Raw genomic sequence first — 22,882 nt, 5'->3', positions numbered from 1 at the left:
CAATGCTGGTGCAGATAACCGATGTTCAATTCTTTTAAGAAATTTTTTTAACTCAAGCAGATTCAGCAATTTTCTCTCTTTCGTTTTCAGATCATATACAATATTAAAGTTTGATTAATCACCAAAAGTACTGTCAACGGACAGTTTATGGGATTCAAAATATAGTATATTGTAGTTGAACTGAATATTGCCCTTTCAAATGATTAATAATAATTGATTAATTGCTCTTGAACGCAGTTCATAGCAATTAATGTAAACGTGTGTGTCTTTTTTTATGCAAATCTTTCGCTTAACAATTTTGCGCTTTTCTTCTAGAACATTCTTTGACTTCTCAAGTTACGTCTTTACGCTTTCGTTCATCATTTTTGAGTGATCTCTAGTGCTCCGAAGTTGCTAATTTAAAATTGGTTGCAGCAAAGCAAAATTAACTGACTTGTAGCTCAGTGGTTAGTGAGGGTGGGCATGGATCGAAAGGTCAGTGATTCAAATCACGGTGGGCGCAGAGTTTTTTTGCACCCATAAAGAAAAATTGATCTAGACTAAAGACTATGAATTAAATTGCCTCGCCTGTCGTTCAAGAGCAATTCTTCCGACATTTGTCGGTTTATGTTTCCTATTGTATCCTTGCCTTAGAAACAAAAAATGGTGGCATCTCAGAACAAATCGCCGTTATTCTGACATCAACTACACTTTTTTAAATCAATAAGTGCTACTCTTACGGTTTTAAAAACAGGAAACTACAAAACATACAATTTTCAATTAACAATAGCATTAAAAATGCGAAAAAGTGGTCCTGAGGGAAGACAAAATTTGGAATGGGCTGTCTTATCTAAGGGCAAAGTGTTATACGATCTGATAGCAGGTTAACGTCCGGCTAATGTGGAATAGTGTGATCAGAAAGGAAATTGTGGTAATGTCTGGTCAGAGGTCATATGTGAGGTACGGAATGATCAAAAGGTCAAAGAATGGATCGAGATGATCAGAGCGCTGGCACTGTATAATCAGAAGGCAATGAGGTTTTCGATCTTAGCAGATTACAAAGTAGGGAGGAAAGTAGGGAACAAGAGGACAAGGCTTGAAAGTAATTGGATCAGGTAAAATGGCCTGATTAGCGGGCAAAGTCTCGAAAACACAGCAGAGCCTGCGGAGGAGAGAAATAAAAAAAATGAAGCTCTGCTATCTTAGGTTATCCTCATGACAAACTGCAGAAGCGGGTGTTACACATGGTGGTATTGGACTATGACAAGTTCAGCAGGGATGACCCAATTGGGGAGATCAACATTCCACTGTGTGAAGTGGACTTCTCACACACTTTGCAGCTGTGGAAAGACCTCAATCCCATATCCAAGGTGAACACACTCACTCCTACTATCCACTTATCCATAAGAATCCACCAAGATGACTATTCGCTTTGTAAGATGTTGCACCAAGATAGCTATTGTGTTACAAGATTTTGCAGTGCAACAACTAGATTCATCTTGCAAAACTTTGCAGGACTCTTGAACCGTTTTTTACAAGACTCATGCAAGATAACTATCCGTTCTACACTAATGTTTCCAAGGTGATACTTGGTGACACTGATACAAATTAACGATCGAAAGAATCCTTTATATTGCTTATTATTCTGTAAGTTTTCATCTTCAGAAAAACGTTTGTTTAAAATTTTGTTTCAAATTTGTTAAAAAGTTACAGAGCATTACTAATTAAATTCTTCAAATTGTAACACTCCGTTTGTTGTATAAAAACATTGCAACAAAGTTAACGATGTATTGTGTTGCATAACTAACTGCAGTATTTTGTTTATTAAGGAGAAGTATAGGCGAGGGGAGATAATGATCACTTTGACATACAACCCACTCACTGGTATTCTGACTGTGACCATAGTGAAAGCAAAGGACCTCAAACCTATGGACATCTCCGGAACATCAGGTCAGATAATGTGTGATAGTTTGGTTGAGTCATTTGCAGAGGTAAAAGGATCTGAAGCGAACCCCCAGTGTTCGAAAAATTTAAAATATATTGCAGGAATCTTTTGAAGGGAAAGAAAGAACTCTAATAAGATTTTAAATCTTGATCAACTTTTTTAAATTCTAGCAATAAGATGTATGATTGCTGCTCTATGAGCTGTTAAAGATTCGAACAAACTATTAAGATATAATGTGTCCTAATTTTTTTTGCTATGATTACCTTGTTGCAAGATTCTAGCAAGAGTTGAAGGTTTGAGACGGAGAATTCATTCGCTTTTATCTGATCTCGAACGAAGTTTGAAACAATTATTGTGAACATGTGTGCTTCTCACGACTCGAAGGGAGTATTGGTATTCTAATTGATTTTACATCTTGAGGAGAAGTATGGGTATCCTACAGGTTTCTTTTAGGTTAAGCAAGTTTGTTCATTATTTGACCGAGCAGTTGACTTTGGCAGTAGCTTACTTACTAATGCATGGTAGTTGGGTGCTGCTCTTAATATTTAGGGTCGAAAAGTTATTTTGAGTAGTTTTTCCCCTGACAGCTTCTCTTCTCTATTCATAGTTTAGACCAACCCAGTTGCCTACTACTTGACCCGCCATCTACCTAGCCCTTACCTACCTAACTCTTCTACCTGTACTGCATACCAACCTTCCCCCCGCCCCCGCATACTTCCCCAGCTAATTATCTTCTGACTTCCTTCTACTTCCCCTCAAACCCACTTAGCCCCACCCTCATGTCCGGCTCTCATTAATCACCCCAACCACTTTCCCGCCCCCTATTCCAACTTCCACTCAAACAACAAAAAATAAATGTGCAAATTTTACATAAAGTTATGACTATTAAATTTTCAAAATTCATTTTTAATATCTTTGTTATTTCAATTTCAGATAAGGTTAGGTTAGTGATTATTTTGCGCGACTCTTTCAATTGTTTCCAATTTTCTACGGGGTTTATTTCTACGAAGCTAATTATCTTCTGACTTCCTTCTACTTCCCCTCAAACCCACTTAGCCCCACCCTCATGTCCGGCTCTCATTAATCACCCCAACCACTTTCCCGCCCCCTATTCCAACTTCCACTCAAACAACAAAAAATAAATGTGCAAATTTTACATAAAGTTATGACTATTAAATTTTCAAAATTCATTTTTAATATCTTTGTTATTTCAATTTCAGATAAGGTTAGGTTAGTGATTATTTTGCGCGACTCTTTCAATTGTTTCCAATTTTCTACGGGGTTTGTTTTTATTGAAAGTTTTTGCTTGACCGTTTTGCTCGAGAACATTCTTCTGGTTTGACTTGTTGAGTGAATATTTCACGCTTGTCTTCCTAATTTTTGCGTGATCTAATTAACTGATAAAAAGAAATTCATAGTTTTGAGTATACCAACTGTGTCACAAGCTCTCAAGAACGTTTGAATACATAAAAATATTTTGTTGCGTTTCTTATATTAGCTAATTCTTTGGAGAACAGCATACAATCGATTTCCGTTTTTTGTAAAAGAGGATTTGCTGAGCAGACTTGGAACTTCGAAAATGTTTTTTCTACTGTTATTAGAACGATAACTTTAAATTTGGTTGGATTTTCTATTAAACTCAGTTAATCAAAAAAGAACTGTTTGTTTTTCTAACCGAGCACAACTTCAAAAAAACGAACCTTCACTGGACTCGAATATGCATCCCGTATGCTCAGAATACTGGTGTTAATCTCTTGAACTTGTGAAAGTTTTACAACGGGCGCTTTTGCCCACTTCTCAAGACTTTATTTCTCCAGGCAAGTCTAAACTCAACAATTAGAGCTTCTCCATCTCAAGTGATTTTTCAAGTTTAATCAAGCAATTTGCAATATTGATAACTCCTCTGTTTTGTTGGCAACAGCCGCTAGCCAGATAAAAAACCACATAAAAGCCAATAAGAAAATCAGTAAAGACCATCAGCGGTTCTTTAACTAGCTAATTGCGCCGGAAACAATCTGCAAGCTTAACGAAAATTTACTTTCGAACTCAAAGAAGTTCAAATCAAACAATGGCTAAAAAATCATCAGTCAATATTAATGTTGATAGTCGGATACTTTACAAAAATGTCTTAAAACTATCAAGTTACGTCTCACGCTAGACGATGTGAGCAATTTCAGATTTTTGATTATACCAGCAGTATCACAAGTTTTCTTCAAATTGAGAAGAACTGTTGAATACATATTACTCGAAACGTTTTGTTTTTATAAAAACACCTATTAATTTTATAGTCTGGGAACGAAGAACAAGACGCATGTGGAAAAATTGACATTGAAGTTTTTCGTCGATCAATTTTATGCGAATTCGAAGGTACAAATTGCTACTAATTGAATTTTAAAATTTTCTAAAATAGTATTTTGCTGGTAGCCATGTTTTTGACATAGTGGAGCTAATAGTTGTATAATAAGGGTGCAAAAATAAAACCGCCAGTAGATAAAGTTTTGCAAATAAGTGTGAAATGACAAAACTTGATAAATCGGAAGTTTCACCCAAAATTTGCAAAATTATTAACTTTAACTTTTAATGGATGATGGTTAACTTTAAAAATTAATTGGAGTAATTCACCCAAAGTTTCCATTAGATGGCGGTTCAAAAATGAATCTTCAAAGAAAATCAGTTTTTTTAGTACACCAGTGAATAGCCACCTCATTCGAATAGCCCGTTCAGATTTTATTGAATAGTTTTTGTACAGAGGTGGTGCGTTTCCGTGATTTTTGTTAATGATTAATTAATGCAAATTATTATGTGAATACCCATGGCTGAAGTTAGTTTGAGAGTCCGTGTAAGAAACATGAGAATCAGTCAAAACTATGTTTGATATGGGGCTGTTTCTTCCATTTTTGAAAATTCATATTTATATTAATTTTTTTAATTTCCTTTTTTGGAGCTATACAAAGAAAAAATAAGCAACATTTTTGCCGCCAGATATTTTTTTTTGCTTTAGTTTTTTTTATAGGTGAAGATATGCCTCGCACAAACTGCTTGCATTTGGCTAACAATTAATTTGTATTAGTTACAACATATTTTGAAGACTATTATTTTGATTGAAATGATAAAGATTATTGTAATTCCGGCAATTTCTTGGTTTTCGCCCCCTTTTTGTTTTCCTTCTCCTATTATAACGAAAAGGTTTTAACATTGAAAAATTTTTAAAGTGGAATTTTTAGGCCTCTCAGAAACAGATATTTATCATTTTCAATATACCATTGACCAATATATCATTGACCAATATACCTTAGAGAAACATTTTTACATATAATTTTGTTCGATATTATTTTAATCGCATTTTACGATCAAAAATACGACACTTTATTCTCTTATGATTTCTCAAAATCAAATGCAAGACAAATCGTTGTCATTGCAAAAAAGTCTGAAAAAAGGTGTTTGCGGGAATTAAAATTTCCCCCTGATGGTTGACAAAAATGCTAGTTTCTAACAGAAATGCTAGTTCTGTTAGACTTGATCCATAGGCTCTATGGCCTTGATTATATAAATACAGAAAATTTTTTCATAAAATTTTTCATAAATAAGATTTTTTCGGTTTTTCGGTTTTCGATAAAAAAGATTTTTTCGGTTTTCGTTTTTTACAGGGAGTTATCGAGGTTTAAATTTTGTGATCATTCGACTGTTTTTGTTCACATTTTCAGTAACTTTTGCTAAAATTTGGCACAATTTTGCTAATATAATTCAAAATAAGTTAACATTTTTCAAAATGAGTGTTGTTGTTACCACTAGAGATAGATGAGTGTTGCTGAATTATTTGATTGAAGTTTATTTTGGCTAAAATTTTTAATAAAATTTTCAAAATTCAAACTTTTTTCATCAAAAATTGCACAATTACGCTTTTTTTGGTCCACTTTGTTAAAGTTTGCCAGACTTAGTGACCTAGAAACCTTATCACAGGCGCCATAATCTCAAAAAGAGCGCTAGTTTCAATTAGGCGCCGTTTGAAAGTCTTCTGGAAATAAAACTTTGCCGTTTTTTGCAGATTTAACCCGATAATTATACAAAATGCATCGTTCTTTGTTTAATATTTGAAGAAGTCCACGCAACAATTGGTCTAACTCGCACACAATTGGAACACTTGGTCGGTTTTCTGGGCGCGCGACAAAACCAGGGAGAGGTTCGACAAAATCATGGATTCTTAGAATCAGAGACTTTTTGGTTTTCATTTTGATTCTGCCTTTTCTCAAAATATTTTGCTTTTGTTTTTTTAATGTTAAAATGTTGATTACTGACAATATTTTTTATTCACGGCTCCCTTAATGACAGATGGCTTTGAGGAAGAGTTTAAGTGAGTTCTTGTCTATTGCCTTCAATTGTTATACTTTTGGCAGTCTGATTTTTAAGTTTAACCACTCAAAGATCTCAAGAGGTGCAAGTGAAATATTTCTATTCATTCGGTTGTTACCTAATGTCTCGTAAGTTATTGAATGTATTTGTTTTAAGAAAATTTCTGTGACTTTTTTGAACTTGTCATTTTTTTATATTATTTTAGCCAACGTTTTACTTATTCTCAGTACGTACATGTTCACCTTTCCTCCGTGTTGAAAACAATCTAATTTTGCGGCCGACTGTTTTAACAGAAGGTTTTCCTGCTTTTGGTACTACGAGTTTTCATACAAAATTTTCTGATTTTTGTGCTTAATTTCCCATTTTTGCTGTTGTCTTTGTTTCATTTGTAAATTGTAACATTATTTAACAATATAACTGAAAAAGTTTTACAACATTTTGAACTGAACAATTTGTTTGTTTTCATAACATATGGTTTGAAGGGCTGTGACACCGTACTCTTGCTGAAATTGGTGGAGTTTTTTTTATTTTGCCCTTTGTTTGTTAAAATTTGTTGTCATATGCAAAGTATTGTGTAATTAAAGGTCTTAATGGCCAACTATAGATTTAAAAAAATGAACTTAAAAACTGATATCCGTAAATAGCTAATGGTTGTTTTAACTTGCGCGTTGAATTTCTAAAAAAAGTGTAATAGTATTCTTCAACTTAAACATTTTTGTTCTGGTTGTGTTTTTTTTTCGTATTTTCCAATGTTGTATCATTTTGGTAAATTAGCATCATTACATATAGCTCTTTTTCATGTTTTGTTGAATCAAACAATAATTTTTCGTTGTTTAAACGTTTTAAATGATGTCTTCAGGGCTTAGACAATTTGTTTCAGATGAATTTTGTGAAATTTAGATACTTTTCAGTTTTTGTGTTTCTTTTTGTTGTCATTTTGTGATAGTCGTTTCACAAAACAAAGTTATGATGGTCAAAGGAGACGCAAATGAAGATGTTATATTCTCGCGATTAATATCATATAAATTTAATAGTTTTAAAACTGTGGTTTCGTTTGGTTGTGAAACTTATAAGTTCAGCTTGTATTTAATGTTATTTCATAGTCTTATGATTTAGTCTCACCAATAGCAGTCGCAATTAATTTTCCGTGTAGTTGCAAGACAAACTGTCTACTCTTTTAGTAGAAAGCTTTTGTTGGCTATGAATTTTGAAAATATTTGTTTTTAATAAAAAAAGAGATAGAATTTTGAGAATAGCCAATTTTATTTCTGTTAAATTGTAGCTAAGCATCTCTATATACAATTCACATCTTTTATCTATTGAAATACAATTTGCCCTTCATAACGATTTTTTCCTCGAATGGTTTTTCTTCTTAGAACAACCAGTTTTCATAAAACCAAGTATCGTGATTTTTGCATGTTTGCTCCATTTTTGGAGGTTTTTGTTTTCTTTTCAGAGTATCAGAATAAGGGGCGTCATTTGATTAACAAATATTGTTACCTTCAAAAATGCAAACGAAGATTTTATTTGTTTTTAGTGATCAGCTTAATATTTAATTGATTGAAGGGACATTCGTGCAAAATTCTTAGAGCAAATTTTTAGTTTTGGTCTGTATTTGCCGTTCTTTTTGGAGTCGTATTACATATCCTGGATAATGAAAGGGCTCAGTTGCTCTCTTTTCAGGTACAAAAGACTCTCTCAATGATTTCATTAGATGCGTAATGTTTCTAATCAGTTCGAATTTAATTCTTTTTTTTTTAAAAAAAAGCAATGTTTTAATAAATTTTGCACTTTTGCTCATTTTTAGTCGACTTGTTGCCAAGTCGCATTGAAGAAAGGTCCCACATTTTGTTCCGGAAAAGTGTTGGTTAATCTTCAAAGAATAAATTTCATCTGATGCTATTTGATTTGGTTATCAGTGGTTTTCAAAAAATAGACAAGGAGTTCTGGTCGTAATTAAAATCTGTAACTATTTGATTTTTATCGCCGTCTTTTCTGTTAGTCATATTATGGTACCCACAAGTCTCATAGGCCCTCTAGAGTAGATTGTTTTATTCTTTTAGTAGTTTGTTGAACGATATGTTGATATGTTATTTTTTTTATCTCTTCCTCGTTTGGTAGACAATTAAGTGAAAAATGTAGATGAGCGGGGTCGGAACTTAATGTGCGAACGCACATTACCGAGCCTCCGTGTTAACATTAGAGAACACTTTACCAAAACTCCGCCGTCTTATAATCCATTCAAACGTAGTTTAATCTCAATGTCAAATTTGCAATTATTTATAAAGAAATTTGCACATTTATAAAAAAAAATTCATTAATTTTACAAATATTTGCAAACAGTTCCGAATAATTTTGTCCCTAATCGTTAGTAGTTGGCATTGTCGAGTGATTTGATCACACATATCGCTTCCAAGGTGTACTTTGAACATTTTTCAATTGAATTAAGCAATCTCAGAGAATTGGTTAGGAAAATAACCCACATTGCTAAATTAAGCAGAGTTCGACCGGAACGAACTCGGTCGATCGTTTGCAAAACTTTGCAAACTTAACATTATTTTGCAAAATTTTGTTATTTTGATCTTGCGAAAAGATAATTCGCAAATTTTTACAAAACAACCGGACGTTTATTTGAAAGTCCAAAGGTTTGCCGGTACCAGAACAGTTTTGTACGCGCAGTAAAAATTTTGGAACTATTGCTTACTCGTCGATCCCGCCTGGTTGTTTATTTATCTACACTAGCACAAGCATAGATTCCAAATTTTCAATATATGGTGCCGCGACGCGATTGTGCAGTTTTTAATCCGATTACAAGATGTTTTCGCAAACTTATCATCGTTCTTTGCGTGAAAAATAACCATGGCTTCTCTTGAAAACAAAAACTATTACAGATACTTTGTTGGTTCGCAATATACGTCTGATGCATAAGCAATGCTCACGATTTTTCATTAAACCTTAGCTGGCAGTGTTTGCGAAAAGAATTTATTAGAATTTGCGAAAAAAATTCTCAGTTTCTTTGAAGAGCTGCGCCAATTCTCGCTTTGAATGCACCTAGACTAGAGAATGTTCATTTTGAATTCTGAATGCTCGATTCTAAAAACACTCTAACACTTTAGATAACATAAAAAATAGTGTGTTGACACATGAATTTTCGGGGAAAAATGAAACACGAGAAAATTTTATATTGCATAAGTTTTTGGGATCTTTTCTGCTAGCGCCCCCCCAGCCTTATATAGCCGATAAATTTGCACCCCCCAAAATCTAAGTTTTCGCGAATTGTAAGAACGATATTTGCATTTCATTGAAACAAGTGTCTAGTCAGATTGAAGGCACTTTTAGAATAGTTTCCTTTAAAAGTATCGAAAAATCAAGTCCTTATTGTAGCCGAAAACACCAAAAATGATCTAATACAGAAATTTTTATCGATGCTTACGTTATATGCAACAAATTTTGGTTGAATACGTAATACTTTCAAACCATAGCTGTGCTAGCTTTTTAGTAAATGCATATTGCTCATATATGTTCACGTATAAGATTACTTAGCTTTAACAATATGTTTACACATTTATAAAGGGGGGGTGCCTAACGAAGCGGGGGGGCGCTAGCAGAAAAGATCCAGTAAAATTACATGAATATTCCGAATTCCGAATTGGACATCACGATTGTTCGTGATATCTACATGAAATATGTCTTCATCTTCAGTACAGGCTGCGAGGCATATTCTCGTATTTGAGAGTGGCTTCAGTTAAGGTGCTACTTAATTGCATTTGCTTATGAAAAAAAAAATTGCTACAGTTAAGATGATGTCATATTTTTACGTAAAGAATTACTATGTAAAGGAACGTGCTCTGCAACGGGGGGGGGGGGGTGCATAACGTCTTGGGGAGTGCATAACGTCTTGGTGGGGACGTCTTGTGGGGGGGGGGGGGGGGGGGGGGGGTGGTAACGTCTTGGTGGGGTGGGGGGATTGTATGTTGCATATGGCTCTGATCTTTTTAACCGATGATCATGTAGGAGTTAAATGCATGCTTGAGCAAGAATTTTAAAATGGATCTTCTAAAGTTGGGATGGGGTGCCTCGTTCTCAAAGACGAAATCAAAAACCCTATAAATATTAACATAATTCATTGATTTTCGCTCAGATGTTAAACATTAACATTAACGTTTTTCCATTCATAAATGAGACTGCACACTTTATCTAAAGTTGACAGATTTGATCAGAATCTGAAATATTGAAGAAACTTTTCCTCAGCTTTTATTTTCAGAAATAAACCTGAAAATAATTAGGGAGCACTTTTGGAACTTTTACATTAGAACTATCGTGAACCCACTTTAAAAAATACTTTGTGGATGACCCTAACTGTTAGATAGAAAAATTAATTAAAATGACCTAAAAGTTCAAATAGGTAAAATTCAAAGAAATATTGGGGAAACTTTTAGTTAATTTCTGGTAAAATTTAATGTAAAGCCCACTAAACGTTTAAAATAAAGTTCAAATACGTTGAAGCAACTGTTATTTCGCGCCCTCCAGTCTTCACTCCCCTGCTCATTGAGCATACAACTTTGCACATGTTATTTTGGTACATAGTAACGTGATATAGAAAAACACATAATTTTAAATGGGGGGGGGGGTCTTAAAAACAACTGGACGGGGTCAAGCAGAATAAATCTACGACCAATTACATTTAATATAAAATTGAGGTATTCAAAAGCAAACTGTGGTGCAATTAATTAAATAATGCAAAACCTTTTGAACTTGTAAAAAAAATCAAGTAGCATTGAAATGGTAGAAGACCGATAAATTCTGTTGCTCATTTTCCTCGTTTCCTGATTACACAACGCACAAATAAATTTTTATTTGCTTTTCTGGGGCCGAAGTTGACCAAGGTTCGCTTCTAAAGGACTTAAATCACTGATTAGAACTTGCTAAAAGTGGGTACTATAGGTGAAAAGAGACCAAATCCATTGAAATTCTGGTGCAAAAAAGGAGCAAAATGTTACTTTAAACAATAAAGAGAGAGAGAGAGAGAAGAGAGAGAGAGAGAGAGAGAGTGAGAGAGAGAGGGAGATAGAGAAGCATACACACACACACAAACACACACACACACACACACACACACATACATACACACACACACACACACACACACACACACACACACACACAGAGAGAGAGAGAGAGAGAGAGAGAGAGAGAGAGAGAGGGAGGAGAGAGAGAGAGAGAGAGAGAGAGAGAGAGTAAGAGAGTGAGAGAAAGAGAGAGAGAGAGAGAGAGAGAGAGGAGAGAGAGAGAGAGAGAGATTACAATTAAAACATGAATTTAATTTTTGCATGAAAGTCATAATCTGATCGCCCTCTGATCTCTCATTATTCAATTAAAAAATTGTTTTAGTCTCTGAGCTGCAAAAAAAATGTCAAATTGTTACATTTTTTTTGCCTGAGATTGTTACGAGAAAAATTTCGCTATGATTACCTGCAAATTGTTCAGGTCAATTTAAATCTTAACTCATGACAAAATGAACTGAAGTTTGAAGGTTAGGTTGGATTAGATCATCCTGTGATAATAATTGCAACCCTCTTATTTTGTAACCCGTTCCCAGCCACAGTCTATATATAGTTGGTGACGCAAGATGGCGGTAAAATTTGTGCCGTCTATCTAACTCACAGATCATTCCCAACGGTTCAGATTTCAGTTTTTTCCAGTTAATTTTGTCTTTCCTTCGAAAAGTAGAAAAATTTTTGCTACCGCAAAAAGATTAATTTTTGTGTTTACTGTTCCACAAAAAGCAATTAACAGCATTAAAAACAGAATTTAAGAATTTATACGGCTTAGAGATACTTGTTTGAACAACTATTTGCTCGTTATGTTGATTCTACGTCAACACCATTATAAAGAGATTAAAGTCTGGGACCTTTGTGGGTTGTTACCGAACAATCTTTTAATTAATTGCAATCCTGTGCTCTCTACTGAGCTAACTGGTCCACACTAGATAGTCTTACTAGGCTGTCCTATATTAAGCTATCTTTTCAAGTTCCATCTTATGATCACAACATACTTCCTAGAAAGTTTACTCTAATACACCTCGTTAAGTTGTACATTATATTTTCTCGCTTTCAACTTCAGGTTACAGCGTTCTGTGGGCCCAAAACTTATGAGAGCAACTCTTTCTAATGTTGGGTTGCTTCGTTATCACCTACTTTTGGAGCAGTTTTTTTTAACTTTTCTCAACGAACTTTTTTTTACAAAAAATTAAATCGTGATATTGCTTCATCTGTTGTATTTGCTCCAATTCTAAATCCTAAGTGTCCAAGTCTTTTGTAGAACAATTTTGCGTGACATGTACCCCTTCAATTTGAAAAATGGTGCTGGCTTTCTTTTCTGTATGGTAAGCAAAACAATCTGCCACTTCTTATCAATCTCAACCTTTTTTTGCTTCTTAATTTTAGCACTGACTTAGATTTTGTGTGAATTACATCAAGATGCTTTAGAACTAAACTTGAAACTGAAATTAAGTTTGTTTTGTGCTCTGGTACATGCAGAACTTTTTCAAATGTCAAATTATGTAGCACTTCTTTAGTGTCTCGTGCTTCCACATCTACATCTCCCATTCATTCAACTTTTGTTTATGTTCCATCTGGATTGTTACTGTAATGTCTAGTTTTTCGTAATTTTTAAACCAAGACCAAGGTTTATATATCATCATGTGATCAGTTCTGCCAGAATCAAATACTACATCACTTTTTGAAACTTCAAATGGGCTTTCATCGCTTAGACTATATAAACTAGATGAACTAAGTCCTTCTCTCACTATAATGGTATTGACATAGAGTCAACATAACGTTCAAAGAATTGCTCTAACAAACAACACTTTGAAAATAAATTGTGAAAAATAGACGACAAAAAATTTTGGCGCGATCACTGTTACTAAAAAGAATTGTGTGCCATATTGTACTAGTGGTTAAAATTCCTTTAAATTTTGTGAATTTGGTATCTAAATGTCGTTCAAATTTTGTATCGCCATAAAGCGATCACGAATTTTTACTCATTACTCCACAATCATCACGCGATTTAATAATCACTCGAGTCCTATCTAATTGTCTAATTGTACGAAGAAATTTAAAAAGTATCATTTCGTTACGTGTTTTTTTGTATTCGTTAATGCAGCTTATATACCATAATTGTTGAATAGTACTGTGTCCAATGATCAATTTTACCGTTGTCACAATTCATTAATGAACTGGAAATGGAATCAGACGACAAAGTCTTGTATATTTGTATTTTAAGCTAAATATAGAACTGCCATCTGATTACTTTTTCGTTAATTTTTCTCTCTGCCTACTTACCTATCTTTCAGTTCGACAGAAGCCTATCAGACAATTAAATTGTGATCTGTTTTTTTCCCTCGTGGACATACCATGATTTCTTTGACAACTAATGAGGCTTTTGAACTAATAAGAGTATTTATGTACATCCTAATAAGGGTTGTGCATACCATCTCTATTTACAAATTGGAAGGTTTAAATTTTTCAGTTATAGATGGGCATACTTCCGAAGAGGAAACCGTTGCGCAAGCTGTAGAAGGTTGCAAACAGCTTTGCCTATTGTGGTATAACTCAAACAGAATTTCTCATAGCTTGAGTCTCATAGAACTATTTATGCTCTTCCTGAATTTTTTTTTAGAATTTGTGAACCATGATAAGTGAAATTTGTCAGCAATTTCTCTAAATCTAGATGCTACGCACGATTTAAGTTTCATAGTCAAGATACAATACTTTGAACATTTTTGATTTTCGATTATGAGAACTATTTAGTTAAATGATAATTAAGAGAATTCTAGAGAATTAACAAATTATGAGAATTAGGAGAAATGATATTATCCATTCACCTTTCAGTACCCTTAAAAACTTCTCTATCGAATTGTTTGTTTTTCTCAAAAAAGGAGGAGACAAAGATGCAGATGAGCAGTTTTGTAAGAGAAATGTCTATGACTTTTAATTTCAAGGTTAGTAAATCAATTTGTGCTAATTGTGCAGTAGGCAGCTTAATATTTTCAACCCCGTTCGCAGAACGATTTCTAACGATTAAAATTGGTCTGTGGTTACAGCATGGCGCCCAATTTCTGCAAAACTGAAGTTATTTTTAACCACGTGGGTCAATAATTTGTTCTCTTTTTAAAACGTTCCTGTAAAAATAAAACGGTTGCCTCTTTTCCGGTGGTTTATGATAAAGCACCTTTTCCAAATTATCATGCACTATTATTTAAATAATAAACATAAGATTGATAGCTATTGTGCCATTCGTAACTAAGGGAATTTTGGATTTTATAGTTTGCTGTAATACTACACTATTGGGTTCTCTTATATTTTTTACGCCTCTCCGATCAAGCATTTTGATTATGGAGTCACCCTTCCTAAGATAGGCATGTATACAAAGCTTCAAAAACTTTAGCACTGTATCATGAACAATGTCATCATATGAACAAACTTTTTTATAGAGAACATTAGCGATTCAAACACTGTTACATAATAAACATGGGCTGTTTCAAGTTATTAGCAACTACTCAACCTTAATCAAATTTTGTTGTTGAAAAAAGGAAAAAGACCAAAAAGTGTTCAAGAGAATTGGTAAAAATTTTATTTAAACAATTTTATCAAACAAAGTTGTCATCGTCTGCTTCTCTGTCGGAGTTTTGAAAAACATCTGCAGATGAGAAACAGCTAAAATTTAGATTTGATTTAAGTAGTAGTAGATTTGCCTGGTTTGTAACGGGGGCGACATTGTCCCATTGCGTGACAAAGCAGGTAAGGACTTTTTTAGGTGTCTTTGTAAAGTTTTTCAAAAATTTTGTTTCTCGTGGATGGAAAAGACTTCTAATTTTGACAAAATTTCATTGTAAATTGCGTATCAGCTCAGAAACTACACTTTATTATACATTCTATGACCAAAAAACATCATTTTTTCAATTTTTTGACAAAAATGCCGAAACATGACAAAAAAATTAACAAAAATTAATATGCAAACAACACCCAATTACTCATTATCAATTGTTCGAGCAAACTTTCACCTGATATAACTTTGTTGCCAACTCCATTTTAAACAGCATAGAATATTTTATTCTACCTTCTTACCTCAAAAATTTCCAATTTTTGCACATTTTTGGCCTTTTTTCATCAAAAAATGCAAAAAATGCAGGTAAAAGTTATGACTAAATAATATTTAATATAAACCCGATTGCTTAACAATATTCTGCCTACCATATTTTTAAATTTTTAAAATCTACAAAAATGCTTATTGGTGGCGAAAAACAATTTTTTTTAGCTTTTGCCACCAAAAAACACCAATTTCTGCACTTTTTTCAAAATTTTTTCTGTTTTTCTAGCGCAAAATGACTTCAAAAATACACCTTAAGTGCAACCTTCAAACTATTTTCAACCCATAATTTTTCCAAAAATCAATATGCCCCCATATCATGCATTTCCCGACACCGTTGTAAACCCATAAAATAAGTTTTTTAACCAATTTCCACACAAACTTTAAACCCAAATTTCTTCAATTTTTCAGTCAATTTTCACCATATTTTGGTCCACCATTCATTCTCATGCGCTATTTTTAGTTCCGAACTCTACTCTAAACTTCTCTCCAAGCTTGAAATTCAACAAACTACCAATTTCATTACTTCGAACTGACTTGTTAATTCAAACGTATGGGCAATAAAAACCATAAAATTAATACCACTTGTGCGGTCGTCTCAGACTCGCAAAACTATTTAATTTCTTACATTGGAACCAAAACGTATCAAATTTAGACTACCTTTGTCTTCCTTTACCTCAGTATTCCATCAGGTTAATCACTTTCGCTTTTCAGTCCTTCATTAGTCTAATTAGACTAGTCTCATTAGACCAATTGAGTTTAAAATTTTACATGATTTTGAACAATTTTAACATTAGTTACTGATAGAGCCAAGTGATTAGCTACAGTTATTTTGTCGACCTGAGTTTTGGTTTTATATTCACAAAAATTTATGAAAAAAATAGTATGAGACAAATTGGCTGCAGGCGTCCCTCAAACAATAGCAGTTACAAAAAAGTTACAACAGAGTCTTGCAAGTTTCAAAATCCATCCTTTCTAGGGCTTCTTCTGCTGATAGTTTTTAAAACGTGCATGATGCTGAACACTCTTTCTTTTGCACCTTTTGTTTTCTCTTAAAAGATGCAGCATAACCAGTTTGATCAATTCTGTTTCTTGAACCTCATTTTGCTGAGAATTTTGATAAACAAGTTATTAGAAAAAAAAACGTTACGGAAGTCTTTGAGTCAGTTGTTAGTTTTGATCTAATTAATAATATAAACCTGCGAAATTTTCCGCTGACTCTTTCAAACTTTTGTATCAGCGTTTCAACTTTGTGTTCCAGCTATCATCAATGTGACATGTTTAACAATCGAAATGTTTCTATTGTACTTTCCTTTGGGTTCCGATTTGAACTTTTTAATGCTATAGCTGCTTTCGCCCTCCTCGAATTTCGGAATAGGTGTTATGATTTTCTCCAAGAAACGAAGTATCTTTTAACCTTAATGTTCAGAAGCACTACATCAATCTAAAACTACATCACTATATCTAGAACTAAGAAACTTCTACAAATAAATGCTCCTCTTTTAATTTTGATTTTTTTCCTATTACAGAATCGGTCAAAGTTCCAAAGTGCATCATTGTCTTCAAAAACAATTTCTTCTATCTTGCATAATTTTTAGCTGTTGTTGATAAAAAATCTAAAAAATGAAAGTGGACTGATGAAACGCAAGTACTGAGCAGTCACCGCCATTTTTGACATGGAAATTGAAACTCTAAAAGACTGTTGGACTATCGTACTAATGAATATGTTGTATTAAGCAATAAATTACTAGAGCAGTAGACTGCACCCAGTTGGCGACAAAAATAAACCAAAAAGAGAATTCGCAGGTCTTTTCAATGTATCCAGTTTTTGCAGTAGAAAGTTGACTGGACGAAAGACCTAAAAATGTAAAAGTAATTTGAAACTGCACAGACAATCTTTTACATCAGTGATGCAGTTAACTTTACCGTTAAATCAGTTTGTCAGTAATTGCGCATTCATTTTTAAGTTAACGTTAAAATTCAGGCTTTGTTCGTAAAACTTATTACAAGGGTATTTTTGAAAAAAAAATTGCACGAAAAAATTCACTTTGACGGAGCTTTTGCCTCAAAAAGAAAATTCAGAGAGCAGTAAAATAACCTAATGATTTGATATAGTTGTATATACTCTAAAAAATTTTGCGTGAAAGTTATTGGCATCTATTTTATTACTGAAATGATTCAGAAATGGTTTTCTGAGGTCTTGATCAGGTGACTCCAGCTTGAAATAAGTTGACCGTGATGTTTTCCTAATTTCCAATTGCAACAGCGAAAATAATGAAATACTGAAAATCCATTTTTTGCATTTGATTACTTGAAAAAGCTCCTCTCAACTTTTTTAATCAAATTTAAAAGATCTCTAGTAAATTTTTGAAAATGTCTGCTTTTCGTGCTTGTTAAGAGCACTACGTTCGTAATTGCTTTTGTGCTCTTTTCATGATCAATGCAGCTTTGGATTTTGTGCATCCATTAAAAATGCTCAGCAAGTCATGAAAATTACAAAATCATTTTTTCATGTACAAAGTTAGTTTGTTTTTCTTTCTCTACTCTTCATATCTAAGTGTTTTTTATGTGAAACAATCTTTAACAAAGCGACTCGGTAATGTGCAATTGCACATAAGGTTCCCACCCCGCTCATCCAGAATTTTGGCTTGATTGTCTACCAAATGAGGAACATAGAAAAACCCAAAAATTCAAGTATTTTTTTAAAAAAAATTGCTGTATGAACGAAAAGATAGCCTCCAAAGCAAATAACTCAGTGGTGGAGTGAATAATAGTGCAAAAAAATGATGAGATGTGCAAATATTAAGAAAGCGAGTCAGTACGAACAGCATAATCAAACAACAACAACAACAACAACAAAATTAATTACATCAAAAACTTCATGTCCTTTTTAAAAAACAAAATTTAATAAAAAAAGTCAAAATAGCGTCAGATAAAACTGATATTAAACAAAAGAACTTTTAATTCTCCAGAAAAGATATGGGGATACTCAATAAAAAGGGCTTGGTAATTATTAGACAATAAAGAACAAAGCAGTAAAGCCATAAAATTCGCTTATTTTTTTAAAACAATTAATTTCAAAGTAATGAAAACCATTAGAAATCAACTAAATTATTCAATAGGTGTAGAATTAACAAGGCTTCTATAGAGGGAAATAAGAGCTGGGGTATTCAATTTTTTTGCGGTTACAAAAAGAACATCAAATAGACAAGAAACAAAAAATGAATTAAAACTTGGCAGAAAACGCTTTCGAAACTGTAAGGCCATACTATGGCCATCAAAAAACGTTTGATTGCACTTTTTGCAAGCACCAATAGTGTATTATGTAAGCTCTCATAAATGAAGCTAGGTAACAAGTAGACAAAAATGAAAAAATGCAAAATTAAGTAACACTTTAATTTTTTTTCGAAAAAAATATTTCCAAAGACACAAACGCCATTTATTAAAGAATGAAATAATTAAATAGGTTTGTTCATTCTTCCAAAGTAAGCCCTTGAGAATTGAATTTATCCAGAATTTGTCTTATGTCTAAAAAAAGAACGTCAAAAATGACAAAAATCAGAAATTAATTTACTTTTTTTCCGTGTCGAAGACAGTAAAGTCAACGAATTCTTTAAAAACATTAAAATGTGTGACTCCAATCTCTTTTGGAACCTTCCATTGACAACAATAATGGCACCGTTGGCTGGTAATTAGCGAGACAAGATAAGAAACAGACAATGAAAGGAGCGAAATTGCGAAGCTACAAAGTGTTTTTTTTAACTTATAAAACAATTGTTTTCAGAGTCATGAAAGCCATCTGCTATCTACTAAAATCAGAATATTGGATCATCTGTTCTTCCATGAAAAGCCAATGAAACTGGGTCATTGCTTAGGAGTTTTCATACGACTAAAAAACAGTTAAAGACAAAATTTTAAAAATTCAAATAAGTTCTTCGAGAAAGTAGTGTCGAAGCAGTTAAAATCATAATCTATATCTTCAAGGATTTTAATGTTATCAATTTTGCTTTATTTTGAAAGCCAATAATGTGATATACGAAATGTCAATTACGCGATAAGGTGACAAAACTAGAAAACGTGAGAAATGGGCAAATACCTAAAAAAATTTCTCAAAAAAATGTGAATCCTAGTAATATCAAAGCCAGAAAACCACCACAACTTAAGGCGTAAAACCACAATAAATATTGGAATTTATTTCAATAGAAAGAAGAAGCATTCTGTCGTTGCTGACAATAAGCTACAAGTCGACCAAATTAAGAGAAAAATAGAGGCAAAGTTCAATACGTCATTATTTATTTAAAAACCAAATACATTTAAAAGTCAAGGCGACCATAAGCTTTCAAGTAATCAACCAGATTAAACATTGTGGAGCTATTTAGGAATCTAATGGGACCTATCATTAGTGAGCTTTGGTTTGAAAGGTTCTGTTATGAAAGATCGATTTTTTTATAAAAAAAAAGGCCGACTGATCACAATCTGAATTATTTTTGGATTATACCAGTCCAAGATTGATCCAATTTTAGCGCTGCTAATGTTGTTTGTCCATTAGGAACACTTTATTATTCGAATATTCTAGATATTGATATTTTGTTTGTTAAAAACTCAAAATAAAATGCTGCGTTTTTGATGATCAACGAATAAATTTAGCAAAAAAACGGCAAGGTTTTAATTACAGAGTACTCTCAACGGAATTTGAAATAAAAAAGCCCCATTTTGAGTCTAAAAAGACTGTGTTATTGGTGTTTGGGTCTGTACTTCCTGTAAATTTAATCAAACTGGACTAAAGAAACTTATTTTGTGCTGTTTTTGATGAAAAAGTCTTATTTTTGAGAAATTTAGCCAGAATTTTTGACAAAAAAATTAATAAAAATAGCCTACAATAAAGTTTTTTGTCTTTACAAACAAAAATCAACAACACATTCTTAAAAAAACAAATTTAACAAAATTGGCAAAGTTTTAGTCAAAAATTTTGGAAAATGTGAATAAAATCTCACCGGAATTCACTCTATTTTCTCAATATTTAAACCTCGATAACTCTCTGTAAAAAACGAAAATTAAAAAAATCTTTTTTTTCCATATGGTACGCTGGACAAGATTTCTAATGATACCACTCTCAACTCTCAACTATATCGATCGGCCAAAATTGACTGAACAAAAAAAGCCCATCTGAGTATATAGTTCCTTCCCCCTCAAGAGGGGTCGGAACAACAAGCAAAATATTAAAACAGGAAAAACAAGGAGATCTGGTGGTTCCGTGAAAGAACTTCTACTCCATCAGATCTGTTTTTGAAAAATACATTAAAAAGATAAAGATCTGACGTTTCGTGTTCTATATGTCATTAGAAAAGGGACTGTAGGATGTTGACGAAATTATTTCTTTCGCCTTTTGATCAAAAAGAGAACAAGCATTGCCTAGAATCTCTTTTCCCTTAATTCATAACCTTTTTATTTACCGATTTTCCCACTTGTGTACAGTACAAGAACTGTATACCGAAAGAACGTTGGAATTACTCGAACTGCCTTTGAAGTCACTGAAATGTATTTTTCTTGAAGATTTTTGTAGGTTATTACGTAATGAAATTTTTTCTCAAGCTTTTAAAACAATGTAAATTCATTGTACAACCAAATGGGATGAAATATACTTTAATCAGAGTAAAATAAATCACAAATCTTCTGTCAAAAAATATACATCAATTTTTTAAATACTTTTTTGAAACCTCTATTACTAAACTTTCTTCCTAAAATTAAACTCATTTTTTAAAAGCTCACATCTTGCTGATTGAGGGAACTCTTTCAAGCAGAAAAATAAAAAGAACTGTTCATTCAGTATTCAAGGTTTTGTCTATAATTTTTGAACTCAGTTGCAACTGTCAATGGCCGGGACAACTATTAATCAACTAAACTCTTAGCTTTTAATAAATGTCATAGAATTTTTAATGCCATGTATCTGCGAGAAAAAAATTTGGGGACATTTGTTGCTGAAGACTTCATGCTGCCGACGTAATGCTGTTATTCAAAAACATTTCTTGAAAACTTGGATTCACAAAAGAGCAACAATTTCTAGAATTTCGAAACGAATGGTACTTAGTTTGAAATAATTTCTGCTCATTGATTTACTGTGCTGGAATAATTAATTTTTCGTTCATAAGACAGTAATGTGTAGAGTAGTGGATTAATTTTTTGTTTAATGGTGGCTTTATTTGCGACTTAACTAGTAACCTTTAAAGTAATGACAACTTCTTGGAAAAAAACGTCGATTATCTCCGAATCACACTATGATCTAAGGCTGAAACTTCCTAGATCATAGAAACTAAGTTACTGCTGTCAATACGTAAAAATGAGGATATCTTTATACATTTTTTGTCATGTGCATGACCGTTTTCACCTTTGCGTTACCCGTGGTGGCAATCCACGGAATTAAATTCCGGGATTTGTTGTTGAAGGGTTTGTCATTTTTTGTCATGAAGAAGAGAAATAAGTAAAAAGCTTTCTTTTTTTAAGTTTCTTCAAATCATGTTTTTTTTTAAATAAATTGTTCACAACGTCTCAATTGTACATTGGCCCAGCCTAAATGATTGTACTGTAGATAACATCACATTAGCTACATAACGCAATCGATTTGGTTCAAAAATTACACAAACTAGATCAATAATTCTTTTGAGTGATGTCATTAGTTGCGCTTTTTCTTCAAATTAGCACGTCTGATAATCTCTTTAGTGAAATTGGCATTTAAAAAGAAACAGTCTAGACATAGTTTGAATAATTTTGCAAATTTTATAGCAGACACGGCGAAGAAATGAACTAAATTATATAATAGTATAAGTGAGATCCGAAAGGTTTCATTTCAGCCGCTCAGTAAACCAAATGTGGTCTAAAGTAATCGAAGTTCGCTGCTTTAACTTTCCACCAAAGTTTTGAGATCACATAATTGACCAAAAAGGTTACATGACAATTTACCCAATTCCATTTTACCCAATGCCATTTTACCCTACGCCATTTTACCCAACCTGCCATTTTACCCAATGCCATTTTACCCAATGCCATTTTACCCAATACCAACTTACCCAATGCTCTTTGATCTTTTTATTCAATTATCCGATTACAAATTAGCAGTCGCTATTACAAGGATGGTTTAAAATATTTGTGGACAATATAATCCCATGTTCGGTTGTGATAGTTTCATATCAAGTCCCACAGGCCAATTAATTATATAGTTCGCTAATCCCATGTTCGGTTGTGATAGTTTTCATATCAAGTCCCACGGGCCATTTATTTTCTAGTCGGCTAAATAGTCGTTCTGGTTAATTTAGCAATGGGGTAAATTGGGTAAGTTGGCATTGGGTAAAATGGCATTGGGTAAAATGGCAGGTTGGGTAAAATGGCATTGGGTAGAATGGCATTGGGTAAAATGGAATTGGGTAAATTGTCCTGACACCGACCAAAAATTATCAATATTTG

General features: G+C 33.1%; 1 protein-coding gene across 1 annotated transcript in view; it reads left to right on the top strand.

Moving 5' to 3' along the window:
- Nucleotides 1-22,882, top strand: part of LOC142341614 (uncharacterized) — a 221,242-nt gene that overhangs the window by 27,372 nt on the left and 170,988 nt on the right. Inside the window, exons 5-6 of the mRNA XM_075392701.1 lie at nucleotides 1,186-1,349; nucleotides 1,809-1,929. Of these exons, the coding sequence (XP_075248816.1) occupies nucleotides 1,186-1,349; nucleotides 1,809-1,929 (285 nt within the window). The remainder of the gene's footprint in view (nucleotides 1-1,185; nucleotides 1,350-1,808; nucleotides 1,930-22,882) is intronic.

The sequence above is a fragment of the Convolutriloba macropyga genome, chromosome 6 (assembly GCF_964194025.1).
Source record: "Convolutriloba macropyga chromosome 6, txConMacr16.3, whole genome shotgun sequence".
Classification (NCBI taxonomy): domain Eukaryota; kingdom Metazoa; phylum Xenacoelomorpha; order Acoela; family Convolutidae; genus Convolutriloba; species Convolutriloba macropyga.
The sequence above is the reverse complement of the archived record's forward strand: the minus strand, read 5'-3'. Positions and strand labels throughout refer to the sequence as shown.